The sequence below is a fragment of the Trifolium pratense genome, linkage group LG3 (genome assembly GCF_020283565.1).
Source record: "Trifolium pratense cultivar HEN17-A07 linkage group LG3, ARS_RC_1.1, whole genome shotgun sequence".
Classification (NCBI taxonomy): Eukaryota; Viridiplantae; Streptophyta; class Magnoliopsida; order Fabales; family Fabaceae; genus Trifolium; species Trifolium pratense.
In genome coordinates, this window is record NC_060061.1 from 17,078,134 (window position 1) to 17,102,984 (window position 24,851).

Consider the following 24,851-nt stretch of genomic DNA (forward strand, 5'->3'; position numbering starts at 1 on the left):
ATGTATAAAAAATGACTTACCAGCCATTTAACGCTTTATACGCTTCACGTACTCTTGAAGTATATGTTTGACAATCGAATTCAAGAAATCTTCATCTGAAAACACTGCGCCACCGCCAGCAGCAATTTGCGCCATGACAAAATCATTTCTGAAAACTACTTTCACGGCAACCAGCAGGGCTGCCTTGTTAGCATCACCAAGACTTTTTATGGGTTTTGGTGGACTATTATTCATCTTTGTTCCTCCTCTACGCTTCTTTAGATCTTCTATGACAAACTTGACAATCATTTTTTCTATTTGTTTTACAATTTTATTAACAAATGCTTCATAAAATTCATCATCCTTTATTATCAATTTGATTTTATGCCCATACTTAGTAGTTGCAGCTTCAATAGCTTCATCCTCCTTAACAATGCAATTTTTCTTGGGACGACTACTATATGGTGGCGAGCTCTATACCACTTCCCCATACACATTTAAACTTGACCCTTGAGTCAGGATTCATCATTCCAACAACGGTTTCAACTTTGAAGTCTGCGATAACTATTAGAAATCTACAAATATATTCAACATGAAGAACAACATAAAAAGTCAGATATCTTATTTTTATGTACACAAGTTAATCGTTTATCTTATTCATTAATAACATGATGAATGATTTGAAATATGAAAATATGTGAATGGTTTGAAACATTTCATAAAACCATAAATGATAATCAACGTTTATCTTGTCCATTCTTTTCTTTATCACATTCTTCATCTTCAATAATTTATAACAAAACACTTTCAAATATACCTCAAAATTATATGAATCTATGTGTTTTATTCGCTTTGTTTGCTTAAACATTCTTCTAAACTCCAAAATCAAAATATTAAATTCTGATTAAACTCTAAATTTACTAAACTTGAATTTTCTTAAGGTTTAAATTTAATGAAATGTTTCGAACCTTTCACATGTGTCCATGTTTCAAACCATTCATTATGTTACAAATGAATAAGATAAATGATTAACTCGTGCATGTTTATAAAGATAAAAGACATGTGTGAAAAAAATAAAATAAAGAATTAACTCATGCATTTTAAAAGACCGGTTTGAATGTTTCAAAAAAAAAAAGAGACCAGTTTGAAAAATAATTAAAATAAATGATTAGCGACACTACTTATTGTCCTATATATGAAAATAAAAAATACAACTTCAAAAAGAAAATAACACATAAAACATTTTACATTCTCAATTTATTATTTACATAAAATTTTCAACGCTAGAGTATCCATGATTTTATGGACAATTTGGTGGCGACAAAATCAAAAGTGTTGGAATGATCAACTCCCACAGTCTTCATTGTTATCCGGCGAGCTAGAGACGTGTTACATGACTGGAAATACAGGCAAAGCAAGTAACAAAATACACGCAATCCTGCTGCAGATACTGAAGCTCTCGCATGGCAGAAACTAGTTGATGCATGCCTTAAATGTAACATAGATGCTGCTTGTTATGCGAACTTTAACTACTATTGTGTTGGTGCTTGTATCCGTGATATAAATGGAAAATTTGTGCAAGCATTCATGAATAAATCATATGGAAATCCCAATATAGCAGAAACAGAAGCTAAAAGTGTTCTAGATGTTCTTGAATGACTAAGTGCTAGTGGGAATCTTGCAATGCCAATCATAGTGGAAACCTTCATGTGGTGCAAACTCTTCACTCCAAACAAAATAATTACATAGAGTTTGAAGCTATTATTGATCGGTGTCGTAGAATAGTTAATTTATATGAAAACTGTAGAATCAGTTATGTAAGACGACAGGCTAATCGAGTTGCTCATGAGTTAGCTCAAGCGTCTCGTTTTATTGCTAGTCCCCAAATTCTTAATGCTTGTCTTCTTGTATTCAACGCTAATCAAGAATTAAAATCAAAGATCTCATTTTTTTTTTATAAAAAAAAAGTCGAATTTCTCACTATTATCGCAAGTGTTAAAAATTCTTATTATTTGATTTTAATTCTATTTTTTTTTGGTTGATACTGATTTATTATATCTTCTATACCTATATATAAAGAAGATACACAAATTTTTGGTGCGAACTTTTCATAATACCAATAATACCCTTGATTTATTTATTTTTTTAGCAGCAAAAATATTTTATTAACAAACTCACCATGACGCAGAACGCACCCTGTTTAACCGCTAATTTACATAAAATTTCAACGTTATTCAAAAATTAAAATCAAATATATCTTATTTTATTTAAATAAAAAAAGATCTAATGCTTATAAAAAAAACAAGGTCTAATTTCTCACTATTCACGTAAGTGTCAGAAATTCTTATTATTTAAACTGATTTATTATTATTTTTAATAATAAAATAAATGTGTAATCGTAACCAAAAAAAAAATGTGTAATTTATGGAGAAAAATAAAATAAAATATTTTTGACGGAAGAAAAAAAATAAAATAATGTGTAGTAATTTCTTTGACTGAAAAAGTGTTTTTATTTTTTTATTTATTTTTAACGCTGGTATTATTATTTAATTGAAGTGGAATACGCAATAGAATGCAAGTACTATTCTTGACCTTTCGTTTTCTGGATCTAGGGTTTCGTTTTCTCTTCTCGGTGACAATTTCATCTTCAATCTTTAAATTCATCATCCATTCTTCACACAAACAACAAAAAACCCATCTTCAAACCCTACTCACCAGCGCCACCTAATCAATTTTCACCATCGCGAAAAATTTAATCAAATCAATCGAAGATTCACGATCACGCACAATTTTTTAGGGTTCATTGAATATTATTATATTTTCCCCCAAATCGCCGTCAAAATCATCACTTTCAATCACGGATCTAAAAATTTGGCCTAATTTTTTTATTTTTTTATATATTTTGTTGCTGGTAATTCAAAAATCAGATGAATTCTTAAACCGATTTTGACGTTGATGATGAATACTAGTTATTGATGAAATTTCCAAAGACTTGTTTTTTTTTTGTGATTTGAAGGGACCCAAACAAAAAAAATGTATAAATCGGTGGTGTTTCAAGGGGAGGTGGTGTTGGGTGAGGTAGATATATACCCAGAAGTGATGATGAACAACAACAACAAGAATTTTGATGTGAAGGAAATCAGAATAACTCACTTTTCTCAACCTAGTGAGAGGTGTCCACCACTTGCTGTGCTTCACAGTGTTACATCTTGTGGTGTTTGCTTCAAAATGGAGTCAAAGACACAGCAGCAGAATCAGCTCTTTCAGTTGCACTCCTTGTGTATCAGAGATAACAAGGTAAAAATCAAAATTAAAATTGAATAAAAAAGGAGTAAAAAAACCCACTAAAACCCTATGATTTTGGACTAAAAATATCAGAGGACTCAAATGCCCTTCAATCTATGGATGATGAATAACTTATGATGACTTGTGTGTTAATGTTGACACAATTTTTGTAATAATTTGCCCTAACTTACTAAATTTGCTGTTTTGAACTCAGATATGGCGTGAACAAATTTGGCCTATTTGGTCACTTAATAGATACCCTACAATTTCAATGAGATTCCCAACTGAACTGGGTGTTATCATGTTCAGTGAGACTATTTTATGAAGACTCTTGTTTCCTGTTGATCTAATAGGCTAATAACATTTTTTGCTAAGGCTGAGAAGTTTTTGATTGATAATGAAGTTAGTGTATGTGCTGGTTAGGGTTTTTGGCAACACATAAAACTGTTAAAATTTAATGTTGTTTTGGCTCAAAAAGTGTAATGAAATGTTTTTTGTTTTCCTGACTTTGAACATGAGCAGAACAGGAAATCTGTCCTTTATGATATCATATTGTTTACAATGCACTGTATTGTTTTAGTGTTGTTTCGCTTAAACTTACGCTGTTATTCGTTACCTTTTTTAAATTTATGCGGTTACTGGTTACCTTTTTTATCCCTACTTATAATCTTGTTTATTTTTTTTTTATTTTTTTTTGATAAGCATTATAATCTTGTTTATAATTTATAATATTAACATTTGTCACAATATTGGCCTCTGCAGACTGCTGTTATGCCGCTTTTTGGGGAAGAATTACATTTGGTAGCAATGCATTCGCGAAATGATGACAGACCATGTTTCTGGGGATTTATTGTTGCCAATGGACTTTATAATTCGTCCCTTATGATGTTAAATCTCAGATGTTTGGGTATAGTGTTTGATTTGGATGAAACCCTTATTGTAGCAAACACAATGCGCTCATTCGAGGATAGAATTGATTCACTCCAGAGAAAAATAAACTCTGAGGTAGATCCACAACGAATTTCTGGCATGCAGGCGGAGGTCAAGCGCTACCTAGATGACAAGAGTATATTGAAGCAGTATGCTGAAAATGATCAGGTAGTTGATAATGGGAAAGTAATAAAAGTTCAATCTGAGCTTGTTCCAGCATTATCTGACAGTCATCAGCCCATAGTTCGACCACTGATACGGTTACACGAAAAAAACATTATTTTAACACGCATCAATCCGCAGGTATTTGATATTTTCTTTTTTTATTAGCGAAATTTAATTTTTTTTCCTTTATCCATTTTTTTTTTTTTTTATAAGCCCTTTATCCAATTATTTAATGGTATCTACTATTTTATTGTCACATCGCGTAGTCAAACTCTAGAACCTACCTAGGATCAGTAGGGAGGGGGGGGGGGGGGTGAAAGATCGTAACTTGAGGATCATAACACGGATTGTAAGATCCTACCGAAGGCAAAATTATACATGTACATAGATTACATTACACACACATGCATAAGAAATATGACAGATGAAGAAAGTAACCGCTAATCAGAACATTAAATTTCTGTTTTATCAAATTTTTCAAACAAATATAAGCAGTAAGACTTGTCTCTATCATTAGTCTAACAAAAGATAGTATGTTTTGAAAGATTCGCGATACAAGTGTTCTTGTGAGGTTGAGACCTGCATGGGAAGATCTTCGGAGCTACCTGACTGCAAGAGGGCGCAAGCGTTTTGAGGTTTATGTTTGCACAATGGCTGAAAGGGACTATGCACTAGAAATGTGGAGACTTCTTGATCCAGATTCAAATTTGATAAATTCAAAAGAACAATTAGGTCGCATTGTATGTGTTAAGTCCGGTAAGTTTGTAAATGGCATGCTTGTTTTTCTTTCCTATTAATTTTGTTTTCAAAGAGAAGCTTTATATTTGTAATAGAGCACCTGAAAGAAGCAAATTATGAACATGAGGACAGCCTGTATTTTAGGTTTAATTACTCTGTACTATTTTAGAATGTTTAAATAGTTCTCAAAACTATAAAAGTTCGTAGTCGAGTCCCCGGACTATACATACGTCCCTTAAACTTTTAAATAATTTGTAATTAGGTTCCTGTAATTTGGGACCTGGCTACGAATTGCTTAAAAGTTCAGGGTCCTAAATACAAAAAGTTTTAAAAGTTAAGGCATCCGATTAAAATCGAGATACTTAATTACAAATTATTGACAAGTTCAGCGACCTAATTACACACGTTTTTAATTTAGGACCTATTTATAAATTCTCAAATAGTTTAGGGACTGATAGAGTAATTAAACCTATATTTTCAAATTTATCCGAGTTTGATGTAGAGATGCAACTTTTGTATGCTTTATTATTATATTGGACCATATCCCCGTGTTTCTGCTACTTCTATTTCATTCACTTTTAATTTTTCTTGTGTTTCAATAATATTATTATAGGTTTGAAAAAGTCTTTGTTCAATGTCTTCCAAGATGGCTCATGCCATCCAAAGACGGCGTTAGTAATTGATGATCGCTTGAAAGTGTGGGATGAGAAAGATCAACCTCGGGTGCATGTTGTTCCTGCATTTGCTCCATACTACGCTCCTCAAGCTGAGGTAAATTTGCGGGCGTACATGGTTGGAAACTCAATACTTTCAATTGCATGAATGAAATTTCATCTTTTTTTAGTTATATGAACTGATTATCTTGTTTGTCCTGTAGGCAAACAATACTGTCCCTGTCTTGTGTGTTGCAAGAAATGTTGCTTGCAATGTTAGGGGTGGCTTCTTTAAGTAAGTTAACCGATTCACTCATTTCCCTGCCTAACCCGGAAAATCTCTATTTAATATTGGTATTAAGATAAATACTATGTAAGGTATTTGGCCCTAATTACAATGCTTGTTTTGTTATAGGGATTTTGATGATGGTCTTCTACAAAAGATTCCTCAAATTGCATATGAAGATGATATCAAAGATATACCTCCTGCTCCGGACGTGAGCAATTATCTAGTTTCAGAGGTAACTGTATGTCTATGTACAAGTTTATACATGTTACTATTCTGATCTGGTGGGGATATACTATGTTGAAATTCTGACATGTTTCATTTGATTTTCTGTCATATTGTATTTATGCTTGTTTAACTGTTTATGTTTTACTTCTACTCAGGATGATGGATCTGCTTCCTATGGAAACAGAGATCCGTTTTTGTTTGATGGCATGGCAGATGCTGAGGTAGAAAGAAAATTGAAGGTATTAATCTGACCTCCAAGCAAATATTTGAGAACTTTTATTTACGTCTGAACAAACATGAATCTTGTCTAATCTTTTTGTGATTGTACTTTCTGCTAGGAGGCAATATCAGCAGCTTCAGCTATGGCAACTGCTAAATTGGATCCCAGGCTCTCCTCTTCTCTTCAGTATACAATGGTATCTCCTGGTTCAGTTCCACCACCCACAGCACAAGCATCTATGATACAATTGCCTCACACACAGTTCCTTCAACCTGCTACACTAGTGAAGCCAATGGTTCAAGTTGCCCCTTTAGAATCAAGCTTGCATAGTTCTCCTGCTAGAGAAGAAGGTGAAGTAGGTGAATCAGAATTAGACCCAGATACAAGGCGAAGGCTTCTCATATTGCAGCATGGACAAGATATTAGGGAACATACATCTAGTGAGCCTCCATTTCCCATTAGACATCCCAATCCTGTACCAGTTGCTACTCGTGCACCATCACGTGGGGGATGGTTTCCTGTAGAAGAGGAGATTGGATCACAACCACCAAACAGAGTAATACCTAAAGAAATTCCTTTAGATTCTGGTCCATCGCGGATTGAGAAGCTCAGGCCTCATCAGCCATCCTTTTTCCCCAAGGTCGATGGCTCTATTTCCTCTGATAGAGCTCTCCACGAGAGCCACCAAAGATTGACAAAGGAGGTAATGGCTGTGTTTCAATATATAATTTTGGTGGCTCATACTTTTGTCTTATTTAGTGAATTAACTTGCCTTTTTTTTTTTTTTTTTTTTTTTTTTTTTGCAGATTTATCATAGAGATGATCGCTCAAGAATAAACCATACACCCCCTAGTTATCATTCGTTATCTGGTAAGCTATAACACCTGTCGCTTCATGTTTGGTTATTTTCTTCAGTTTCCTCTCCAAGCATTTGCTGCTTACGTACTGTTGGTGACTGATTGCATTTATTTGGCTCTGAAAATGTAATTAGTTTGAGTCAGGTTTTGTTGCAGTTGGTTCCATGCTGAATTAAAATAACTTCTTTTTTGAATTTTGTGATTTTTCAGTGATGAGTAATTAAGTTTGATTTTTGGATTGTTATTGTTTTCTTGTGAAGTAACAGCTCTACTTTTTGGCTACCACACACATATTGTTTCTCTGTATAATAAATATATCGTTTGATACACCGCTAATTACCTTTTCATTGGACATAAGCATTCAAGAAACCATATGTGAAACTTAATTTTTTATTTTATTTATTTTACTTCAGTTCCTGTGTGTGTGTTTCTTTTTCTTTCCCAGTTCTATTATTTTTAGTGCTATCCTTAGAATGACAATATCCCATGGTTGTTATGCAGGTGATGACATCCTCTTTGGTAGGCCATCTTCTAGCCACCGGGATCTTGATTCTGAATTTGGTCGTTCTGTATTGCATGCGGAAACACCAGCTGTAGTATTACAGGAAATTGCACTGAAGTGTGGAACTAAGGTAAACTGGAATATATTTGTCTGCTAGAATATAGTTAGATGGCATCGAACATGCATTAATATCACATTGTACTATTTAAGCTTTATTTGGTTTGTGTACCCAGCACGTTTCTTTGCTTTTGATATGAACAGGTGGAATTTACATCATCTTTGACTGCTAGCAGAGAGCTGGAATTCTCCATCGAGGTATCTTTCATTCTAGGCAGCGAGACTTTATGATTCCTTGTTCTTTATCTGTGCACAACTTTCTGAGTTTTATATTTTTCTATACAAAACTTGAGAGCTATTTTGTTCATTGGCTAAATTTCTCAATTTTTGAATCTGTGAACGTGCTGCAGTTGATTTTTATTTTTCACTACGGTTAATTAACTAAACAAAACACGTTGATTTTGTCCTACATAGTTGTAGACTGTACCGATATATTTGACTTTTCCAGGATTGGATGTGCTGAGAGTAATGTCATTTTTATTTTATTTTTTTACTGGGGAAACAAACCTTCAAATTTAATTGATCTTTTGGTTATGCTGATTCCATCTTGACTAGTTGAAATCTCTTCGCCATTCTATTTATTCATAATTTGTTGATATGCCCTCCTCATCTTGTATGTGCCGTCATTATTTGCAGGCATGGTTTTCTGGGAAAAAAATTGGCCATGGATTTGGAAGAACTAGAATGGAAGCTCAATATAAGGCTGCCGAGGATTCCATTAAACATTTGGCTGGTAGGACATTTCAAATTTTGGAAGTTTGTGACTTGCTACAGCTTTATATAGAACTGTTGGAACATAAGAAAATCATCTTATAATATCTTGATATTATCTTGAATTATATCATAGGATTAGTTTTTATTTAATTCAGAGCATCTCTTAAGATTAGCTTCCATATTGCTTGGTTATTGTCATGACTCGTTTTCCTATTCAATTTAGATTATCAGTCTAGTATCCTATAAATAGGGAGGGGTTAGTGCATAATCAATTTGTATCTTCAAATCATCAATCATAATTATATTTTAGTTTTTATTATCTCATTTTTATCTAAAACCCCATAACTCCTCGCTACAGATTGAGCTTTTTAAGAGAGTGATCTTTTGACATAGCATCAAAGTTTGTATGACCAAATGTCGAGATTTTGAACCTTGCTGTCCTCTTTATTATTAAATTAGATTTCAGCATAAGGTAAAATAGGCCTATTATTGTCCTTGCTTCATGCTTGGAAGGCTCTTGTATGAGGCGATGTCTTAGAAATTGAAAATGGAAAATCCATTTTCGGACTGCTATCCAATAGTTTAGACCTTTAGGAGAGTTGGTCTAAATATCTTTATATGTATATGCCTTTAGCTAGGATGAAAGCTAGCAAATTTATGAATACGGAATTATACTGAACCATCTAAAATCTCCTGTAAGATCCTAGCATCATAAAAAATGATTAAGCAAATAACATTATCAGCAGTACACATTGTTTGCTATTGTTATCTTACTCTTTCTATTACTGTTTTCCTCTTTTAAAAAAAGTTGTAAATATATTCTGACCTTTTTGGTTTGTAGATATATATTTATCACGTGCTAAGGATGAGGCTGGTTCCGCATATGGTGATGTGAGTGGATTTCCTAACGCAATTGACAATGGTTATGTGGGTAATGTTAGCTCTCTTGGTAATCTCCCACTGCCTAAAGAGGAGTCAGTCTCATTTTCAGCTGCATCAGATCCATCAAGGGTTTTAGATCCTAGGTTGGAAGTCTCTAAGAGGCCATTCGGTTCAGTCTCTGCCCTCAAAGAATTGGTGAGATTCATAATAAATTGACTGACCTATCCCTGCAGAACCATATTTTTTGTTAACCCTGATTGATGTTTGTTTTTCTAACGTGGTATAACTTCTGCATTCGATTTTTTCAGTGCATGATGGAGGGTCTTGGTGTCAATTTTCTATCACTGCCTGCTCCAGTGTCAACAAATTCAGTTCAGAATGATGAAGTACATGCACAGGTTGGTAATTAAATGCTTCAGTGGTCTGAACTAATTCATTTAAAAAGGACGATGTCATTGAATTGCAGAATGGTTATGCCTTCTTTTTTCTAAAGCTTTGTTTGTCTTGGTTCTTCATTCCTTTAAGAGGCAGAATAAAAAGATTAAGAGACATTCTGTTGTCTTGTTTAACCGGGCACTTTGTTATTAGTTATGGCACTTTTCTTGTCTTTTTTTAAATAATGGTAACAAAGCTGGCAGTATTTAAAAGAGAAATTTCTATTTTAGGTCGAGATAGATGGCCAGGTCTATGGTAAAGGAACCGGATTAACATGGGATGAGGCTAAAATGCAGGTATGATGTTTTCTTTAACGATGAAACACTATTGATGTGTATGTCTTCTTCCTTGAATTTGCTTAACTTTCTTACATATTGGTGTTGGGTTACTAAGATGCATTTGTTCTACAGGCTGCAGAGAGGGCACTTGGGAGTCTAAGAACGATGCAGGGCCCAAACATTCATAGACGGCAGAGTTCTCCCAGGTCTATTCTATTATTTCAATTAGAAGATTGTATATATTTATTTTTCTTTACATTTTCTGTTTTATATTCCTCGTGGTAACCATTTTTCTTCTTTGTCATTAACTCGGTATTTTTGATATGTGAATCAGGCCATTTCAGGGATTGTCGAATAAACGTTTGAAGCAAGAACATCCGCGAACTCTGCAGCGGTTCACATCTTCTGGCAGATATCCCAGGAATGCTCCACCAATTCCATGACAAGATTAACAAGATTTTCAATCTCACTTACTGGTATGACTTGTTGGGGCATGCACGTGTATATTCAACAATACGGAGGGTGACGGCTGTTGGGTTGGGACCATTTCAACTTAAGCGGGTTAGTGCTTGTCTACGGTATTCTTGTCGCCGAACTCAATGCCAATATAGAACAACATCCACATTTTGTACCAATGTATGATCCTCCACTGAAATAGGGTGAGGTGAGGTACTTGTCAAAAGATTATTTTGTAAGATATTCACATCTTTGGTTGTCCCAAGAAATGGAGTGTTGGTTGTGTTGTGTGGATATGCTTTGAGACAGGTTCACAAGACAAGATAATGAAGCAAGTCCAATGCAATGCAATGCATACTCAAAGAGTAACCAACCCAACCTATTGGAACTGAGAATTGATTCAGCATTTATCTTTCTAACTCAAGTGGATGGTACAAGTACAACCATTCAGTACAGGTCCTTTTCTTTTATTTTTTTTAATTGGTTTTCATTTTTCACTAACATAACATGATGGGTAGTGGTTTTTATTTCCACCAATCCTATATCACCTTGTGCCCTCTGAGGTTGGTGAATTTGCATAGTTGTAACTTTTTTGATAATAACAGCTTCTCAATTGTGATTATCTTTCAATTTTGTTCCTCAAGGCTTTTTGAGTTTATGCAGTATATATCTACTTCAATGATTTACTAGCATATTTAATTTTGATAATAATAATAATAATAATAATAATAATAAAAATATAGGAAAATCAGAATAAATGTTTTGAGAGTTGTGTAATGGTAATCACTAAGACGTATAACATGGTGTTGGTGTTGGGAGAGTCGGTAAAATGACAATTCTCTTGTAAAATAATCCAAATTTAATTTTTGGAGTCATTCGAAAATAAAAAAAAATATACTGAGATCAAATTAATTTCTTTTTGCTGAGAGATCAAATTACAGATTATTAACAAATTCAATGACTAGGGTTTGTTTGGATTAAAGTTTGCAAAGTCATATTGAACCTCATTTTGTTAAACTAATTTTGGAAGATACGTATCATAAGTATTTTTGAACGTGTAATTTTATAAACCATATGATTTTCATATTATATTATAGTATATACGAGATATAGATAAAAATGGTAAATGAAATCTCTGCAAAAGGAAAACGTACTGGACATTGCTTCCATACCAACCTTTTAAAGCAAAAGTCCACCAAATATAAAGTCAAGGTTCATTGCATTGTGGAAAGACACTTTTTTTATAGGCTTAATTAGTAAAATGGTCCCTTAAAGAAAAAAAGGTCTGAATAGGTCCCTTAAAGAAAAAAAGGTTCGAATAGGTTCCTTAAAGACATTTCCGTTAATCAGTTTGGTCCTATTCAGACTATTTTTTAGGGACCAAACTGATTAACGGAGATGTCTTTAAGGAACCTATTCGGACCTTTTTTTCTTTAAGGGACCTATTCGGACCTTTTTTTCTTTAAGGGACCAATCTGAAACAAAAAATGTCTTTAAGGGACCATTTTACTAATTAAGCCTTTTTGATATGTAGTTACTATTTTTGTTATTGGCAAAATTTTATGTGTAGTTACTATAAAGACCACAAATATCAAATAAGATGAATAAATTTATCTACCAATACTTTTTATCTTTTATATTTCTACTAATATTTTACGGATAATTTTATTTGAGGTAGCTAAAAGTACATTATTAAAATAGTTAAATGTAAAAATACACTATCTTATAAAAAAGTTTAAATAAATTATAGAAGAAAGGGTAGTCTTGGCTACCGCACCACCCTTGTAATTGTACTTGTATATGTGACATAAGTGATAAATACTTGAGTCTCGTAACAATCTGATTCATTGTTTGATTTATGGTTGGTGCATATGAAAAAATATTTATTGAAAGAGGTCAATACCTTAAATAATGAGACGTGTGACCACCATGTGATATCATATTCAAATGGAACAAATCCTCAATTTAATCTCTAAATGATCACTCTCTCACCAATTTAGTTCATAAACTATTCTCTCATTCAAATATTTGATCCTTAAACTATTAAAATCAATTAAAAGATCTATAAACTATTCTCCCATCTAACTATTTAATTTATAAGTTAACATGATCATTCTGAGCTGAATGTTAGTAGTCTTTAAATTCTGAAAATTGATCAATTAAAATTCTAAACTGTCATGAAAAGCAACCATCATTTTTAATTTCTCTAGATAAATGATGAATTGTTGTGGTACTTCTTACACAAATCCAAACAATATCCCGTATTGATTAGAGAAGAAGTAATTCACAACAAAAAATGAATATTTAGAAAATGAATATTGTTTATAGACTAATATTAATACTTAACAAAATTTAACACGAATGTTAATCCAGCAATTAGTAGTTATATAAATGAATAATTGATTGAATCAGAAATTTAAAGCTAAAAATCAATCGTAATTTGTAAAAGTAAAAACTTCAAATTATAGCTTAAAAATAAAATCAATTCAAAAAGCAAAATTAACAACTAATAAAAAAATAAAAATAAAAGAAAAATGAGCAAACAAAAATGCCCAAATGTAGGCTGCTATGCAAAGAGTGTAACTGGTGTTCCGCTCATTTCCACTCTCACACCAAAACAACAACCTCGTACACATTCAATCTCTTCACAACACAATCCAAATAACACTCACATGTTCCAAACAACAACATAGATACACTCAAACATTAACATGTCATTGGATGTTTATTAAGAATATGATGCATCTCAAGAAGAAAGTGCAATCCAAAACCCTTTTCTTCCTTTTTTCATCCACCAGACTCAGAACAACCTTCCACCCTACACCCATCACAAGATTCTCCTCCCAACTCAATAAAGATTCGATTTTGATCCCACCCACCAAGACTCATCTCTATGTTTCATTCTTCTGCACCCTCGTTCGCCTCTACTTGAAATGTAGCAGATTCTGCACCGCCTCTGATGCTTTCTTTCGCATGCGTGCCATTGGTATTGTTCCTTCTTTGCCTTTCTGGAATAAGCTTTTGTATGAATTCAATGCCTCTGGTTTGGTTTCTCAGGTAAAAGTTATGTATTCTGATATGGTGTTTTGTGGGGTTGTGCCTGATGTTTTCAGTGTTAATGTTTTTGTTCATTCGTTATGTAAAGTTGGTGACTTGGATTTGGCTTTAGGATATCTTAGGAACAATGATGTTATTGATAATGTTACATATAATACTGTTATTTGGGGATTTTGTCAGAAAGGGTTGGTTGATCAGGGTTTTGGTTTGTTGTCTGAAATGGTTAAAAGAGGTTTATGTGTTGATTCAATCACTTGTAATATACTAGTTAAGGGTTATTGTAAAATTGGATTGGTTCAGTATGCTGAGTGGGTTATGTACAATTTGGTTGATGGTGGGGTTTCAAAAGATGTTATTGGTTTGAATACATTGATTGATGGGTATTGTGAAGCTGGGTTGATGAGTCAAGCGATGGATTTGAAGGAGAATAGTTGGAAGAGTGGTGTCAAGATCGATATTGTTACTTATAATACTTTGCTCAAAGCTTTTTGTAAAATTGGTGATTTTACAAGTGCCGAGTCTCTTTTCAATGAAGTTTTGGGCTTTTGGAAAGACGAAGATCAGATGAAAAATTATGATGTTGTAGCTATGAACGAGATGAGGAATTTGTCTCCGACACTTGTCACATACACAATATTAATTTCTGCATACTGCAAGTATCTTGGAGATGAAGAATCACGTTCTCTGCAGGAGCAAATGATTAAGAATGGAATCATGCCTGATGTGGTTACTTTTAGTTCTATTCTTTATGGACTCTGCAGGGATGGTAAATTAACTGAGGCGGCAGTTTTGTTTAGAGAGATGTATGAAATCGGTGTAGATCCTAATCATGTCTCTTACTCGACATTTATTAACAAATTGTTCAAATCAAGGAGGGTTACGGAAGCTTTAAATCTTCAAAGCCAAATGGTTGTTCGGGGCATTTCTTTTGATATAGTTATGTGTACAACTATAATGGATGGACTTTTCAAAGTTGGGAAATCTAAAGAAGCCGAGGAAATGTTTGACACTATTCTAAAGCTCAATCTTGTTCCAAACTGTGTCACGTATTCTGCATTGATTGATGGGTATTGCAAGTTAGGAGAAATGGAACTTGCAGAGTTAGTGTTACAAAAAATGGAGAAGGAACATGTTCCCCCAACTGTTTTTACCTTTTCTTCTATTATAAATGGATATGCTAAAAAAGGAATGCTTAGTAAAGCAGTTGATGTGTTAAGGGAGATGGTTCGAAGGAGTATTATGCCAAATACTGTTGTATATGCAATTTTAATTGATGCCTATTTTAGGGCAGGTGAACAAGACGTTGCTGTTGGCTTCTACAAGGAAATGGAATCGCGTGGGTTGGAGGAAAGCAATGTCATACTTGATATCTTATTGAACAACTTGAAAAGAGTTGGGAGGATGGACGAAGCTCCGTTGTTAATTAAAGATATGCACTCCAAGGGTATCAACCCAGATATTTTTAACTATGCTTCTCTAATAGATGGCTACTTTAAAGAAGGAAATGAGTCAGCCGCAATTTCCATTATCCAGGAAACAAAGAAGAAAACTCGGTTTGATGTTGTTGCTTACAATGCTTCGATTAAGGGTCTTTTGAGGCTGGGGAAATATGAACCGCAATATGTTTGTTCAAGGATGATAGAATATGGTTTGGCTCCAGATTGTGTTACATATAACACTATAATTAACACACACTGCATAAAAGGTAACATAGGAGATGCTTTGGATCTCTTGAAGGAGATGAAGAGCTACAGGATAATGCCCAATGCAGTCACTTATAACATTCTGATTGGCGGGCTTTGCAAAACTGGTGCAATTGAAAAAGCAATAGATGTTTTAAATCAAATGTTGGATATGGGGTTTGTACCTACCCCAATTACTCACAAGTTTCTGCTTAAAGCATCTTCGAGGAGTAAAAGAGCTGATGCAATTTTGCAATATCACAAGAACCTTGTCGCCATGGGCCTCAAACTCAGCCTGACTGTTTATAACACACTAATCACTGTATTATGCAGGTTAGGGATGACCAGAAAGGCAAAAGTGGTCCTTGATGAAATGGTAAAAAGTGGAATTTCAGCAGATTATGTTACTTACAATGCCCTTATTCGCGGTTACTGTACAGGAAGTCACGTGGAGAAGGCATTTAATACTTATTCACAGATGTTGGTTGATGGAATTTCTCCAAATATTAATACTTACAATACCCTTTTAGGAGGTCTTTCTAATGCTGGTTTCATGCGAGAGACGGATAAAATAGTTAGTGAGATGAAGGAAAGAGGACTTGTTCCAAATGCCACTACTTATGACATATTGGTATCGGGCCATGGTAGAGTTGGTAACAAAAAAGATTCTATAAAACTTTATTGTGAAATGATAACCAAAGGTTTTTTTCCCACTACAGGGACCTATAATGTGCTTATTAGCGATTTTGCTAAAGCAGGAAAGATGCGTCAAGCTAGAGAACTTTTTAATGAGATGCTGGCAAAAGGAATAATTCCTAATTCTTCAACATATGACATTCTAATCTGTGGATGGTGCAAGTTATCGTATCAGCCAGAGACGGACCGCACACTTAAACTGTCATACCGAAACGAGGCGGAAAAATTGCTGAGAGAAATGCGTGAAAAGGGACATAGGCCATCTAAGAGCACGATCATATTTTGTTTTTGTATCCCAGGAAAAGAGGCTGATGCTAGAAAGTGGTTGAAGTTATTTGCCCAAAAGAAGAATCCATGACAAGTGCTCTGATAAGTAGGTCTTACATGTCGTACTAGGTCCAAGTGTGATGAGAATTTTGTGAGAAATTTGAGATGCGGTGGATCAATGATGAACTTTTTCAGCATGACAGTGGTCAATTGCTACCAGGATGGCAAAAAGTATATCATGCAGTGTAATGAATTTGATCATGTTATATACAATGTTGATGAGATAAACACTTATTCTGAAATTGTTCTAGCATTATCAAACACTCATCAGGCAATATAGGCCAAACTGCTGATATTAGCTTTTTGACCTCATCAACCATCCTTTTTCTCTAAGGTTGATGGCTCTATTTCACCTGATAGAGCTCTCCACAGAGCCACCAAAGATTGTCAATGGAGGTAATGGCTTTGTTTCAATATATCATTTGATGTTATTGTTTTACAGGTGGCTCATACTTTTGCCTTATTTAGTGAATTAACTTGCCATTTTTGTTGTTACAGATTTATCATAGAGATGATCGCTTAAGAGTAACTCATACGCCCCCTAGTTATCATTTGTTATCTGGTAAGCTATAACACTTGTCGCTACATGTTTGGTTGATTTTCTTCAGTTTCCTCCCCAAGCATTTGCTTCACATGTACTGTTAGTGACTGGCTGCATTTACTTGGCTCTGAAAATGTAATTAGTTTGGGTCAGGTTTTGTTACAGTTGGCTCCATATTCTTTTTTAAATTTTGTGATTTTTCAGTGATGAGTAGTTAAGTTTAATTTCGGGATTATTATTGTTTTCTTTTGCAATGACATCTCTACTTTAGTGGCTACCACAATCCACAAACATATTGTTTCTCTATAATAAAACCATATGCGTGTGTTTCTTTTTCTTTCCCAGTTCTGTTATTTTTAGTGCTATCCTTAGAATGACAATATCCCATGGTTGTTATGCAGGTGATGGCATCATCCCCTTTGGTAGGTCATCTTCTAGAGAACTTTTGAATGAGATGCTGACAAGAGGAGGAATTCCTAATTCTTCAACATATGACATTCTAATCTGTGGATGGTGCACATTATCGTATCAGCCAGAGATGGACGGTACACTTAAACTGTCATACCAAAATGAGGCGAAAGAATTCCTGAGAGAATTGTTTGAAAAGGGACACGTGCTCATCTGACAGCACTCTCTTATTTATCAGTTCTGATTTTTGTATACCAGGAAAAGAAGCGGATTCTAGAAGGTATTTGCCCAAAAGAAGAATTCATGACAAGGCTCTGATAGACAGGCAATGAGGTGATGTGAAACAGCAGCTACAACGAATTCTAAGTAGGTCTTAAATAGGGGTGTACATGGGTTGGGCAAATCCGGTCGACCCGGTCAAACCCACCCAATCCAACCCAAAAAAGTGGGTTGGGTCGGGCAAGTGGGTGGATATGGATTTCAAAAATGAAAAACCCATTAAAAAAATCGGGTTTCGGGTAAAACCGGACCAAACCCAAAAAACCCACTAACCCACTAGTGCTATGTTTCTTGAAATTTTTTTATGAAAATACTAAAGATTTTTTCATTTGATTATTAAATATTTTTATATTGAAAATGAGTTATACTATTTTTTACGAAAATAAAAAAGATTGAATAATTTTTATAAACAAATATGATAACTTTTCGCATTATTTTTTTAAAATTTTAAAAAATTGAATAATTTTCATAAACAAATATAGTGATTAATGGTTTAGTCATTTGATATTAAAAAATGCAAAAAAATCATTTGGATAACACGCTATCCAGCCCGTAAATTAGTAGATTTACACAAAAAAATGGGTGATTATTTTTTATAGTGAAAAAAAGTTACCCTATTTTTCAAGAAGATACATTGAGTTATTTTTTATGAGAAAATATGATGATTCAATATTTAGATTTTTAATAAAAAAAAATAGAAAAATAATTTGGGTAACCCACAACCCAACCCAATCCAACCCGGAAATTAGTGGATTTACCCAACCCGGCCCAATGTTATAACGGGTGGTTATTTTACTAAACCCAACCCGGAGTACCATATGTGGTTTGGGTTTTGGTTTTGGTCAAACCCAACCCAATCCGGCCCACGTACACCCCTAGTCTTAAATGTCCTACTAGGTCGAAATGTGATGAGGATTTTGTGAGAAATTTGAGATGTGGATCAACAATGAATTTTTGCAGTATAGCATTGGTCAATCGCTATAAGGATGGCAAAAGTATATCAAGCAGTGTACTAAATTTGATCATGTTATATACAGTGTGAAATTGTTCCAGCGTTCTCAAATACTCATCAGGCTATATAGGCCAAACTGCTGATGAGGTTTCAGAGAAAGAACGCAGTTCTGTTATGCACCGACTTTCAGGTATATATTATATCCAATCCCCATTTTCAAATTCAAAAATATAGTCCTACAATTTTTTAAAAGGTCATACTTTTTTCCCAACTCTGAATTTCAGACTTATTTCTGTTGATGTGTCAAGTTTAGTAATGAGCTAGCAAATCACCGGGTGATGTGGCAGTGCATGCGCGAATTAAATGTAATCATTTTATGTTCCATGTCATGAAAGTATTGTTTTTAAAAAAATGAATAAACCAAAAAATCCTAAAAATCGTCCTGTGAGCTTAGTTCAGTTGGCAGGGACATTGCATTTTATATGAAGGGGGCCGGAGTTCGAACCCCGGTCATCCCACTTATCCACCCTTAAGGGTGGAATTTCTAACCACTAGGCTACTTGACAAAAAAAATAAAATAGAAAATCCTAAAAATCACATTGCTCACAAATTTAAAAAATAAAATAAACCTGAAATCCCAAAAATCATATTGCTCACAAAAAATTTCATCTTCCTCTTCTCATCTATTGCTGCCCTTGCAGCTTCTTCCATCTCTTTTGGCTGTAAAAACTAAAATGTATACTGTGAGAGAGACTGTAAAATAAAAAGCTTTTTTTTCTGTTAGCTTTTGTTGATCTCTTCTTCTAATACAATGCAGTGTAATGCTGAAAATCTGATCCAGAAGATGCAACTGGGGAGGGAGCCTTACATACTGTACTAGATGGACATTGTATTCACTGACCTAAGCAGTTAACATTGTTTAATCACATTCCATGAATAAGTACACTCCTTTGAAGACCAAAAAACAAAAGTGAAAATTATGGAGTCATTGAATCTGATCAATCTATGTATGGTGGTGTAAATGTAATTTAGTCTTCATACCCAAAGTTTGTCGACGAACGGATGGATACCATGTTGCTACAGCTGCAGCTTCATTTTGCAACAGTTTTTACATTTATGGCCTTAAAATATGTACTCCCTTCGTCCCAAAATATAAGCAAAAATTGGTCAATGAAAGTTGATGTATCTGGTTTAAAATTTAGTCCAAATACATTCACTTTTGTTGACATCCTTTTACTTATATTTTGGGACGGAGTAGTATATTTCAGACTGGCATTAGTGATTGTTGTAATAATAACTAGCATTGTTTTTAAGTGACAGCAGATAAAATAACCATCTGTGAAACAAAGAATTTTATTTTTTTTGACCAAGTGAAATAAATAGAAAATTATTTGGCCTCATAGGTGCTTTGGATATATTTCACTATATTTTTCTCATGGTAGATATAGTCATGCTTGACTCTTTAGGTAAACAATCCTTAAGCTGTGATTGAAAACAAATAAATTGTTTGCTATGACTATGATGCTGCTTTAGAGCATTTGGAGAAGAAGGAATGTGCATTATTTGTTTGTGTTTCTTTTTTTTTTTGGTCAAGTTTTGTTTGTGTTTCTACAAGTTCATGGAAAAATGATTGATCATTTATCGTAATAAATAAACACCGATTTTATTTTTTTGCTGAGATAAAAAAGACATTTTATTTTTAACTATTGATGAGAAAATTCAATCATTAATTTTACGTACACATTGATCTTTTAACTTTTTTCATTAACGTCTTGATTATTATAAATATAAAAAAAAATGTCTTATTTTGGTGGTAGAGATTATAAACAAATTTCAACTAATATTATTTATTGTTTTTTTTTGGGTAAGATTATTGTTACTTTACTTTTTGAGGATACAAATATTTGTTATTTTTAATAACATTATTTCTAAAATATCTAATTAACGTATAGTTTATTTTTCAATGACAATTTTATTTGATTTTTTTTGTTTACGATGAAACTGAGGATCGAATCCATGTCATACTACTCAAATCATTAGAACAAATTTATTGGCTTCCATTTGATGAAACTTTTATCATAAAGAAAATTTTAAAATATATTATTATTTTATAAATCAATTACTCTTCCATTTTAAAATGATTCTTTAAGATTTTTCCACATATAAGTTTAATAAAAAAAAAAAAGAAGAATGAGTGTGAATAACAAATTTACAAAATTAAAATATTTTTACCAATGGAGATTGGAAGAATCTTTGAACATAAAAGAATCCATGCATAATTCACACTTTCATGTGGATAACAACTCATGGTTGTTTTTAACCGATTTTTTATTATTTTTTTCTTTGAACCCGTAGTTATTAGATCTTCAAGAATCTAAAAAAAAAAACACGAAGAGCAATACGAGAGCTGAAAAACCTATCATTATAATGGTGTGTTGATATCTTTGGTCTTTGTGAAACAACGTTGTCGCTTAAGAGAGCTACCGACACCCTAATGATTATTCATGTGATTCTTAAGACGTCTAAGGAAATTGATCTTCGTGGATATGCTATTTCGACAGAGCTTAATTATGATGAGGCTTACAAGGATTTAATGGATATTGATGGTTGAGTATACTTAATGGATCGGTGTTTGTGATATCCTTAATGTCGAAATGTAGAGAATGTCACGGAAATGCACATGACTCATAGACATAATTTTAATTATCTCGCCGAGAAAAATGACTTCAAGCTTCTGATTGATATGATAACGTAAAATTCAAGCTCAATGAATACATATCTCATAATTCCCATAGTTTTTTTTTTACACTCTTAATCAATCAATCAATCTATTACTAATTACTAATTGGATTATTAAAAATCTATTTACAGTAATGATGTATTAAATTCTCACACTCTCTCAACTTTCTTCATTCCCGTCAAAACCGTTTTAGAGAAAACCCGCAAATCGCAGACATGTCCTTCACCGTTGACGACAACCACTTCTCCGCCGGCGATGACACCTACTCCGGTTACGGAGGATTCTCCACCTTCTCCGCCGATGATGTCCCCGTAGATCACACAGAAGCAGTACCGGAGTCGCCGGAGATATTCGGATTCAGCGATCAGGATCCAAGTTACGCTCAGTCTCCCTTCGAACCAGTGCATGGACTGGAAAACGGAAACGGTTACGGCGTCGATGGTGACGACATTTTTGTCTCCGATGGACCTGTGCTTCCTCCTCCCGGTGAGATGGAACCGGAGGAAGGTAACGTTCTTCGGGAATGGCGCCGGTGAGTGTTTCTGATTCATATTTCAGTTTGTGAATTTGTCAGATCTTGCTTGAATCTGCTTAGATCTATGCTAATTTCGTTTTCATTGTTAATTGCTTGATCCCAAAGTTTCCTTTTTTACTTGATATTTTCTCTTGGTTGCTTGTGAATGCTTAGGATTGTGAATCAGGAATTAGGAAGTAGAAAGAAGTGAATTGAACTTTGATTGTTCCAATTTCACTTGAAATAGTTACTTGAGTTGTTAAAAAAAGTATTTTTGATGTTGAGATTTAGTGAACTCTTGTGTGGTGATGAACTTTTAAGGGTTAGTTTTATGCTGCACAGAAGCTTTGGATTTAGAGCTGATTCCATAGTTTGTAGGATGATCTGTCTTGTGTGCTCATTTTTGTGGGATTGAAATGGATGATGAAAATCTCTGTTGACCAAAAAGTGAGATCTTTGTACTCAAGTTGACTATATTGACTATTGGGTGTTCCATTTTCCATGATCATCTATCTGCCAGTTAAACTTAGATCTAGGTAGTGATTTATAGATTAGCAGATGATGATGAAGATTGATGAGAATAAATTGTATCAAATCGTCTTGAAAACATTTGTTAGATTTAATGAGAATGCGGATGGAAATATGAGAAACATGTAGTAAGTTTGAAGCAACAATGCAACGGAAGTTTGGGATAATTATCGGTTCAAAATCGTCAAACATAGAAGGAGGAAGGAACACTGAAGTTCCTTTTGCTTCAAATAGATGATTGAGGGTGCTTCTAACGGTTTTCCAAACATATGCGCTTTGTGTTTTATGTTAATTGTCCGTGTTGGCAGAATCTTGGTAAACATCGTAATGTATGCATATAATAAATGCATACTCATCAACCGTGACTTTTTGTATTGTGTTAATCCGTGTGTAGTTTTATGATGTTCCTCTCTCATTGTCGTAGCACATTAACCTTTATTTCTATTTAATTTTTTCCTTTGGATTCAGTTTCTTTATAAGACGGATTTACTTTTGAAGGAAAAGTATGGATTTATATCCATTGATTAAAAAATCCTATAGAAATGTTGATCACATGCATGGTAGTCAAAAGTGAGCTAGCGTGTGAGATCGTGTGATTATGCAATCTTGGTAGGTCTTGTTGAGTTCAAGCATTGGAAGAATCGCAAATTGGTTGGAGGGGCTGGGATTGCCGTGCAAGGTCGTAGAAACAGTAGGTTCTTGCGAATTGGTGATTTTTAGCCCTAATTTTTAATTTGAAGAGAAAATACAAAAAATATCGCTTTTGGGTTCCAACTATTTAAGCCAAAAGTTTACCACATAACTATAAGCTCTACATTGTTGTGCAAACCCAGTGTCAGATGGTAAAGGCAGTAAAAAGTAAGTTCAATGTTGCAGAAATAATAATATGTCAAATTAATCATTAAAAAGAAAGTTGGAGTAGCTTTCATTGTAGAAATTAAACCCCCCCCCCCCCCCCCCCCCCCCCCCCCATGTTAGGTGGTCTGAACATGTGTGTGTGAAAAGATTTCATAAAAGCATCAATAAGAAGGGTTGAGCAAATGAACAATAGTCTTATAATTAAAGGTAGAGTGGGATCAAAGAAAACAATAGATCAAATGATTAAGAGGAATTTAAATGGTTGATCTTTAAACATGGTCTATGACAAGATGTTTTGGCATCATTTGATTCATGTAGTCAATCCCATAGTGAGAAAGCAAATTTCTGGTGGTCGTTAGCCATTAATACAAATACTATTTGTTTTGTTTTGTTATATGAGGAAAAACTATTCTGAACCTTAAATGTAGGACAGGTATTTGCTTGCAATCTGATCTTTGGAGATTTAAGATGTATAATATGTTTGCTGAACTCGGTTGACAATGAAAATGAATTCATTATGCAGTCAAAATGCTATTCAGCTAGACGAGAAGGAGAAAAGGGAAAAAGAAATGAGATTGAAGATTATTGAGGAAGCTGAGGATTATAAAGTGGGTTTCTATGAGAAAAGGAGGCTCAATGTTGAGACAAACAAGGTTCAAAACAGAGAAAGGGAGAAGGTATTATTTACACATCCCATATCATCATTACTTTTCACAATGTGATTTCTGTTCTTTTAATATTTAGACATGAACTATGTTTGTGGAACAGTTATACCTGGCTAATCAAGAGAATTTTCACAAAGAGGCCGACAAAAATTACTGGAAAGCAATTGGGGAGATAATTCCTCGTGAGGTTGCCAACATTGAGAAGAAGAGAGGCAAAAAGGATCAGGACAAGAACCCATCAGTTACTGTCCTCCAAGGCCCAAAGCCAGGCAAACCCACCGATCTTTCTAGGATGCGGCAGATACTGTTAAAGTTGAAGCATACTCCACCAACTCACATGATTCCTCCTCCACCTGCACCTGCTAAAGACTCCAAAGATGGGAAGGATGGAAAAGAAACAGCAAAAGACTCCAAAGATGGGAAGGATGGAAAAGAAACAGCAACTAAACCAAATGGATCAGCACCAGAAAGTGCACCTGAATCACAACCAAAGGATGCTGCCGATAACGGTACTGCAGATTTACCCCAGAAAGAAGCTCCTGCTACTGAGGAACAGCCTGCTGCATAATTCTGTGTATCATACTTGAGATCTCACAATCTTTCTTTTGTTCATTTTTCCCTTGCATTCTTAACTGGTTTTTTGCATGCTTTTAGTTTGTATGGCCTTTTTTGTTTGCATTTTATTGCCAACATTCAGGTTTTGTATCAATTAAATCCACTATTGTCTATTACATGACCTTGGAAATTCAAATGTTACATGGGTTTTAATACATTCTTTATTAATAACTAAGAGTGTCTTTTTTACATTTATGCTTATAATGGTTTACGGCTTTACTTCCTCGTGTCAATTTGATTTTTTCTTTCTTTCTTTTTCCAAGC

General features: G+C 34.1%; 3 protein-coding genes across 3 annotated transcripts; all 3 read left to right on the forward strand.

Moving 5' to 3' along the window:
* The first annotated feature begins 2,502 nt into the window (after positions 1 to 2,502).
* On the forward strand, positions 2,503 to 11,368 carry LOC123912715 (RNA polymerase II C-terminal domain phosphatase-like 1). Its single transcript, XM_045963270.1, has 17 exons — positions 2,503 to 3,276; positions 4,027 to 4,497; positions 4,905 to 5,115; positions 5,711 to 5,868; positions 5,975 to 6,045; positions 6,166 to 6,271; positions 6,420 to 6,503; positions 6,603 to 7,187; positions 7,291 to 7,354; positions 7,843 to 7,973; positions 8,105 to 8,158; positions 8,597 to 8,693; positions 9,516 to 9,751; positions 9,865 to 9,954; positions 10,222 to 10,287; positions 10,402 to 10,475; positions 10,604 to 11,368. Exons 1-17 carry the CDS (start codon positions 3,013 to 3,015, stop codon positions 10,710 to 10,712), a joined length of 2,871 nt encoding a protein of 956 aa, XP_045819226.1. The 5' UTR covers positions 2,503 to 3,012; the 3' UTR covers positions 10,713 to 11,368.
* A 1,911-nt stretch (positions 11,369 to 13,279) lies between these two features.
* On the forward strand, positions 13,280 to 19,796 carry LOC123916567 (pentatricopeptide repeat-containing protein At5g14770, mitochondrial). Its single transcript, XM_045968048.1, has 4 exons — positions 13,280 to 16,883; positions 16,986 to 17,049; positions 17,430 to 18,857; positions 19,485 to 19,796. Exon 1 carries the CDS (start codon positions 13,447 to 13,449, stop codon positions 16,516 to 16,518), a length of 3,072 nt encoding a protein of 1,023 aa, XP_045824004.1. The 5' UTR covers positions 13,280 to 13,446; the 3' UTR covers positions 16,519 to 16,883; positions 16,986 to 17,049; positions 17,430 to 18,857; positions 19,485 to 19,796.
* Positions 19,797 to 21,477: 1,681 nt separating this feature from the next.
* On the forward strand, positions 21,478 to 24,806 carry LOC123914435 (clathrin light chain 1-like). Its single transcript, XM_045965584.1, has 3 exons — positions 21,478 to 21,939; positions 23,831 to 23,984; positions 24,076 to 24,806. The coding sequence occupies exons 1-3, from the start codon at positions 21,623 to 21,625 to the stop codon at positions 24,538 to 24,540; spliced, it is 936 nt and encodes a 311-aa protein (XP_045821540.1). The 5' UTR covers positions 21,478 to 21,622; the 3' UTR covers positions 24,541 to 24,806.
* The last annotated feature ends 45 nt before the right edge of the window (positions 24,807 to 24,851 follow it).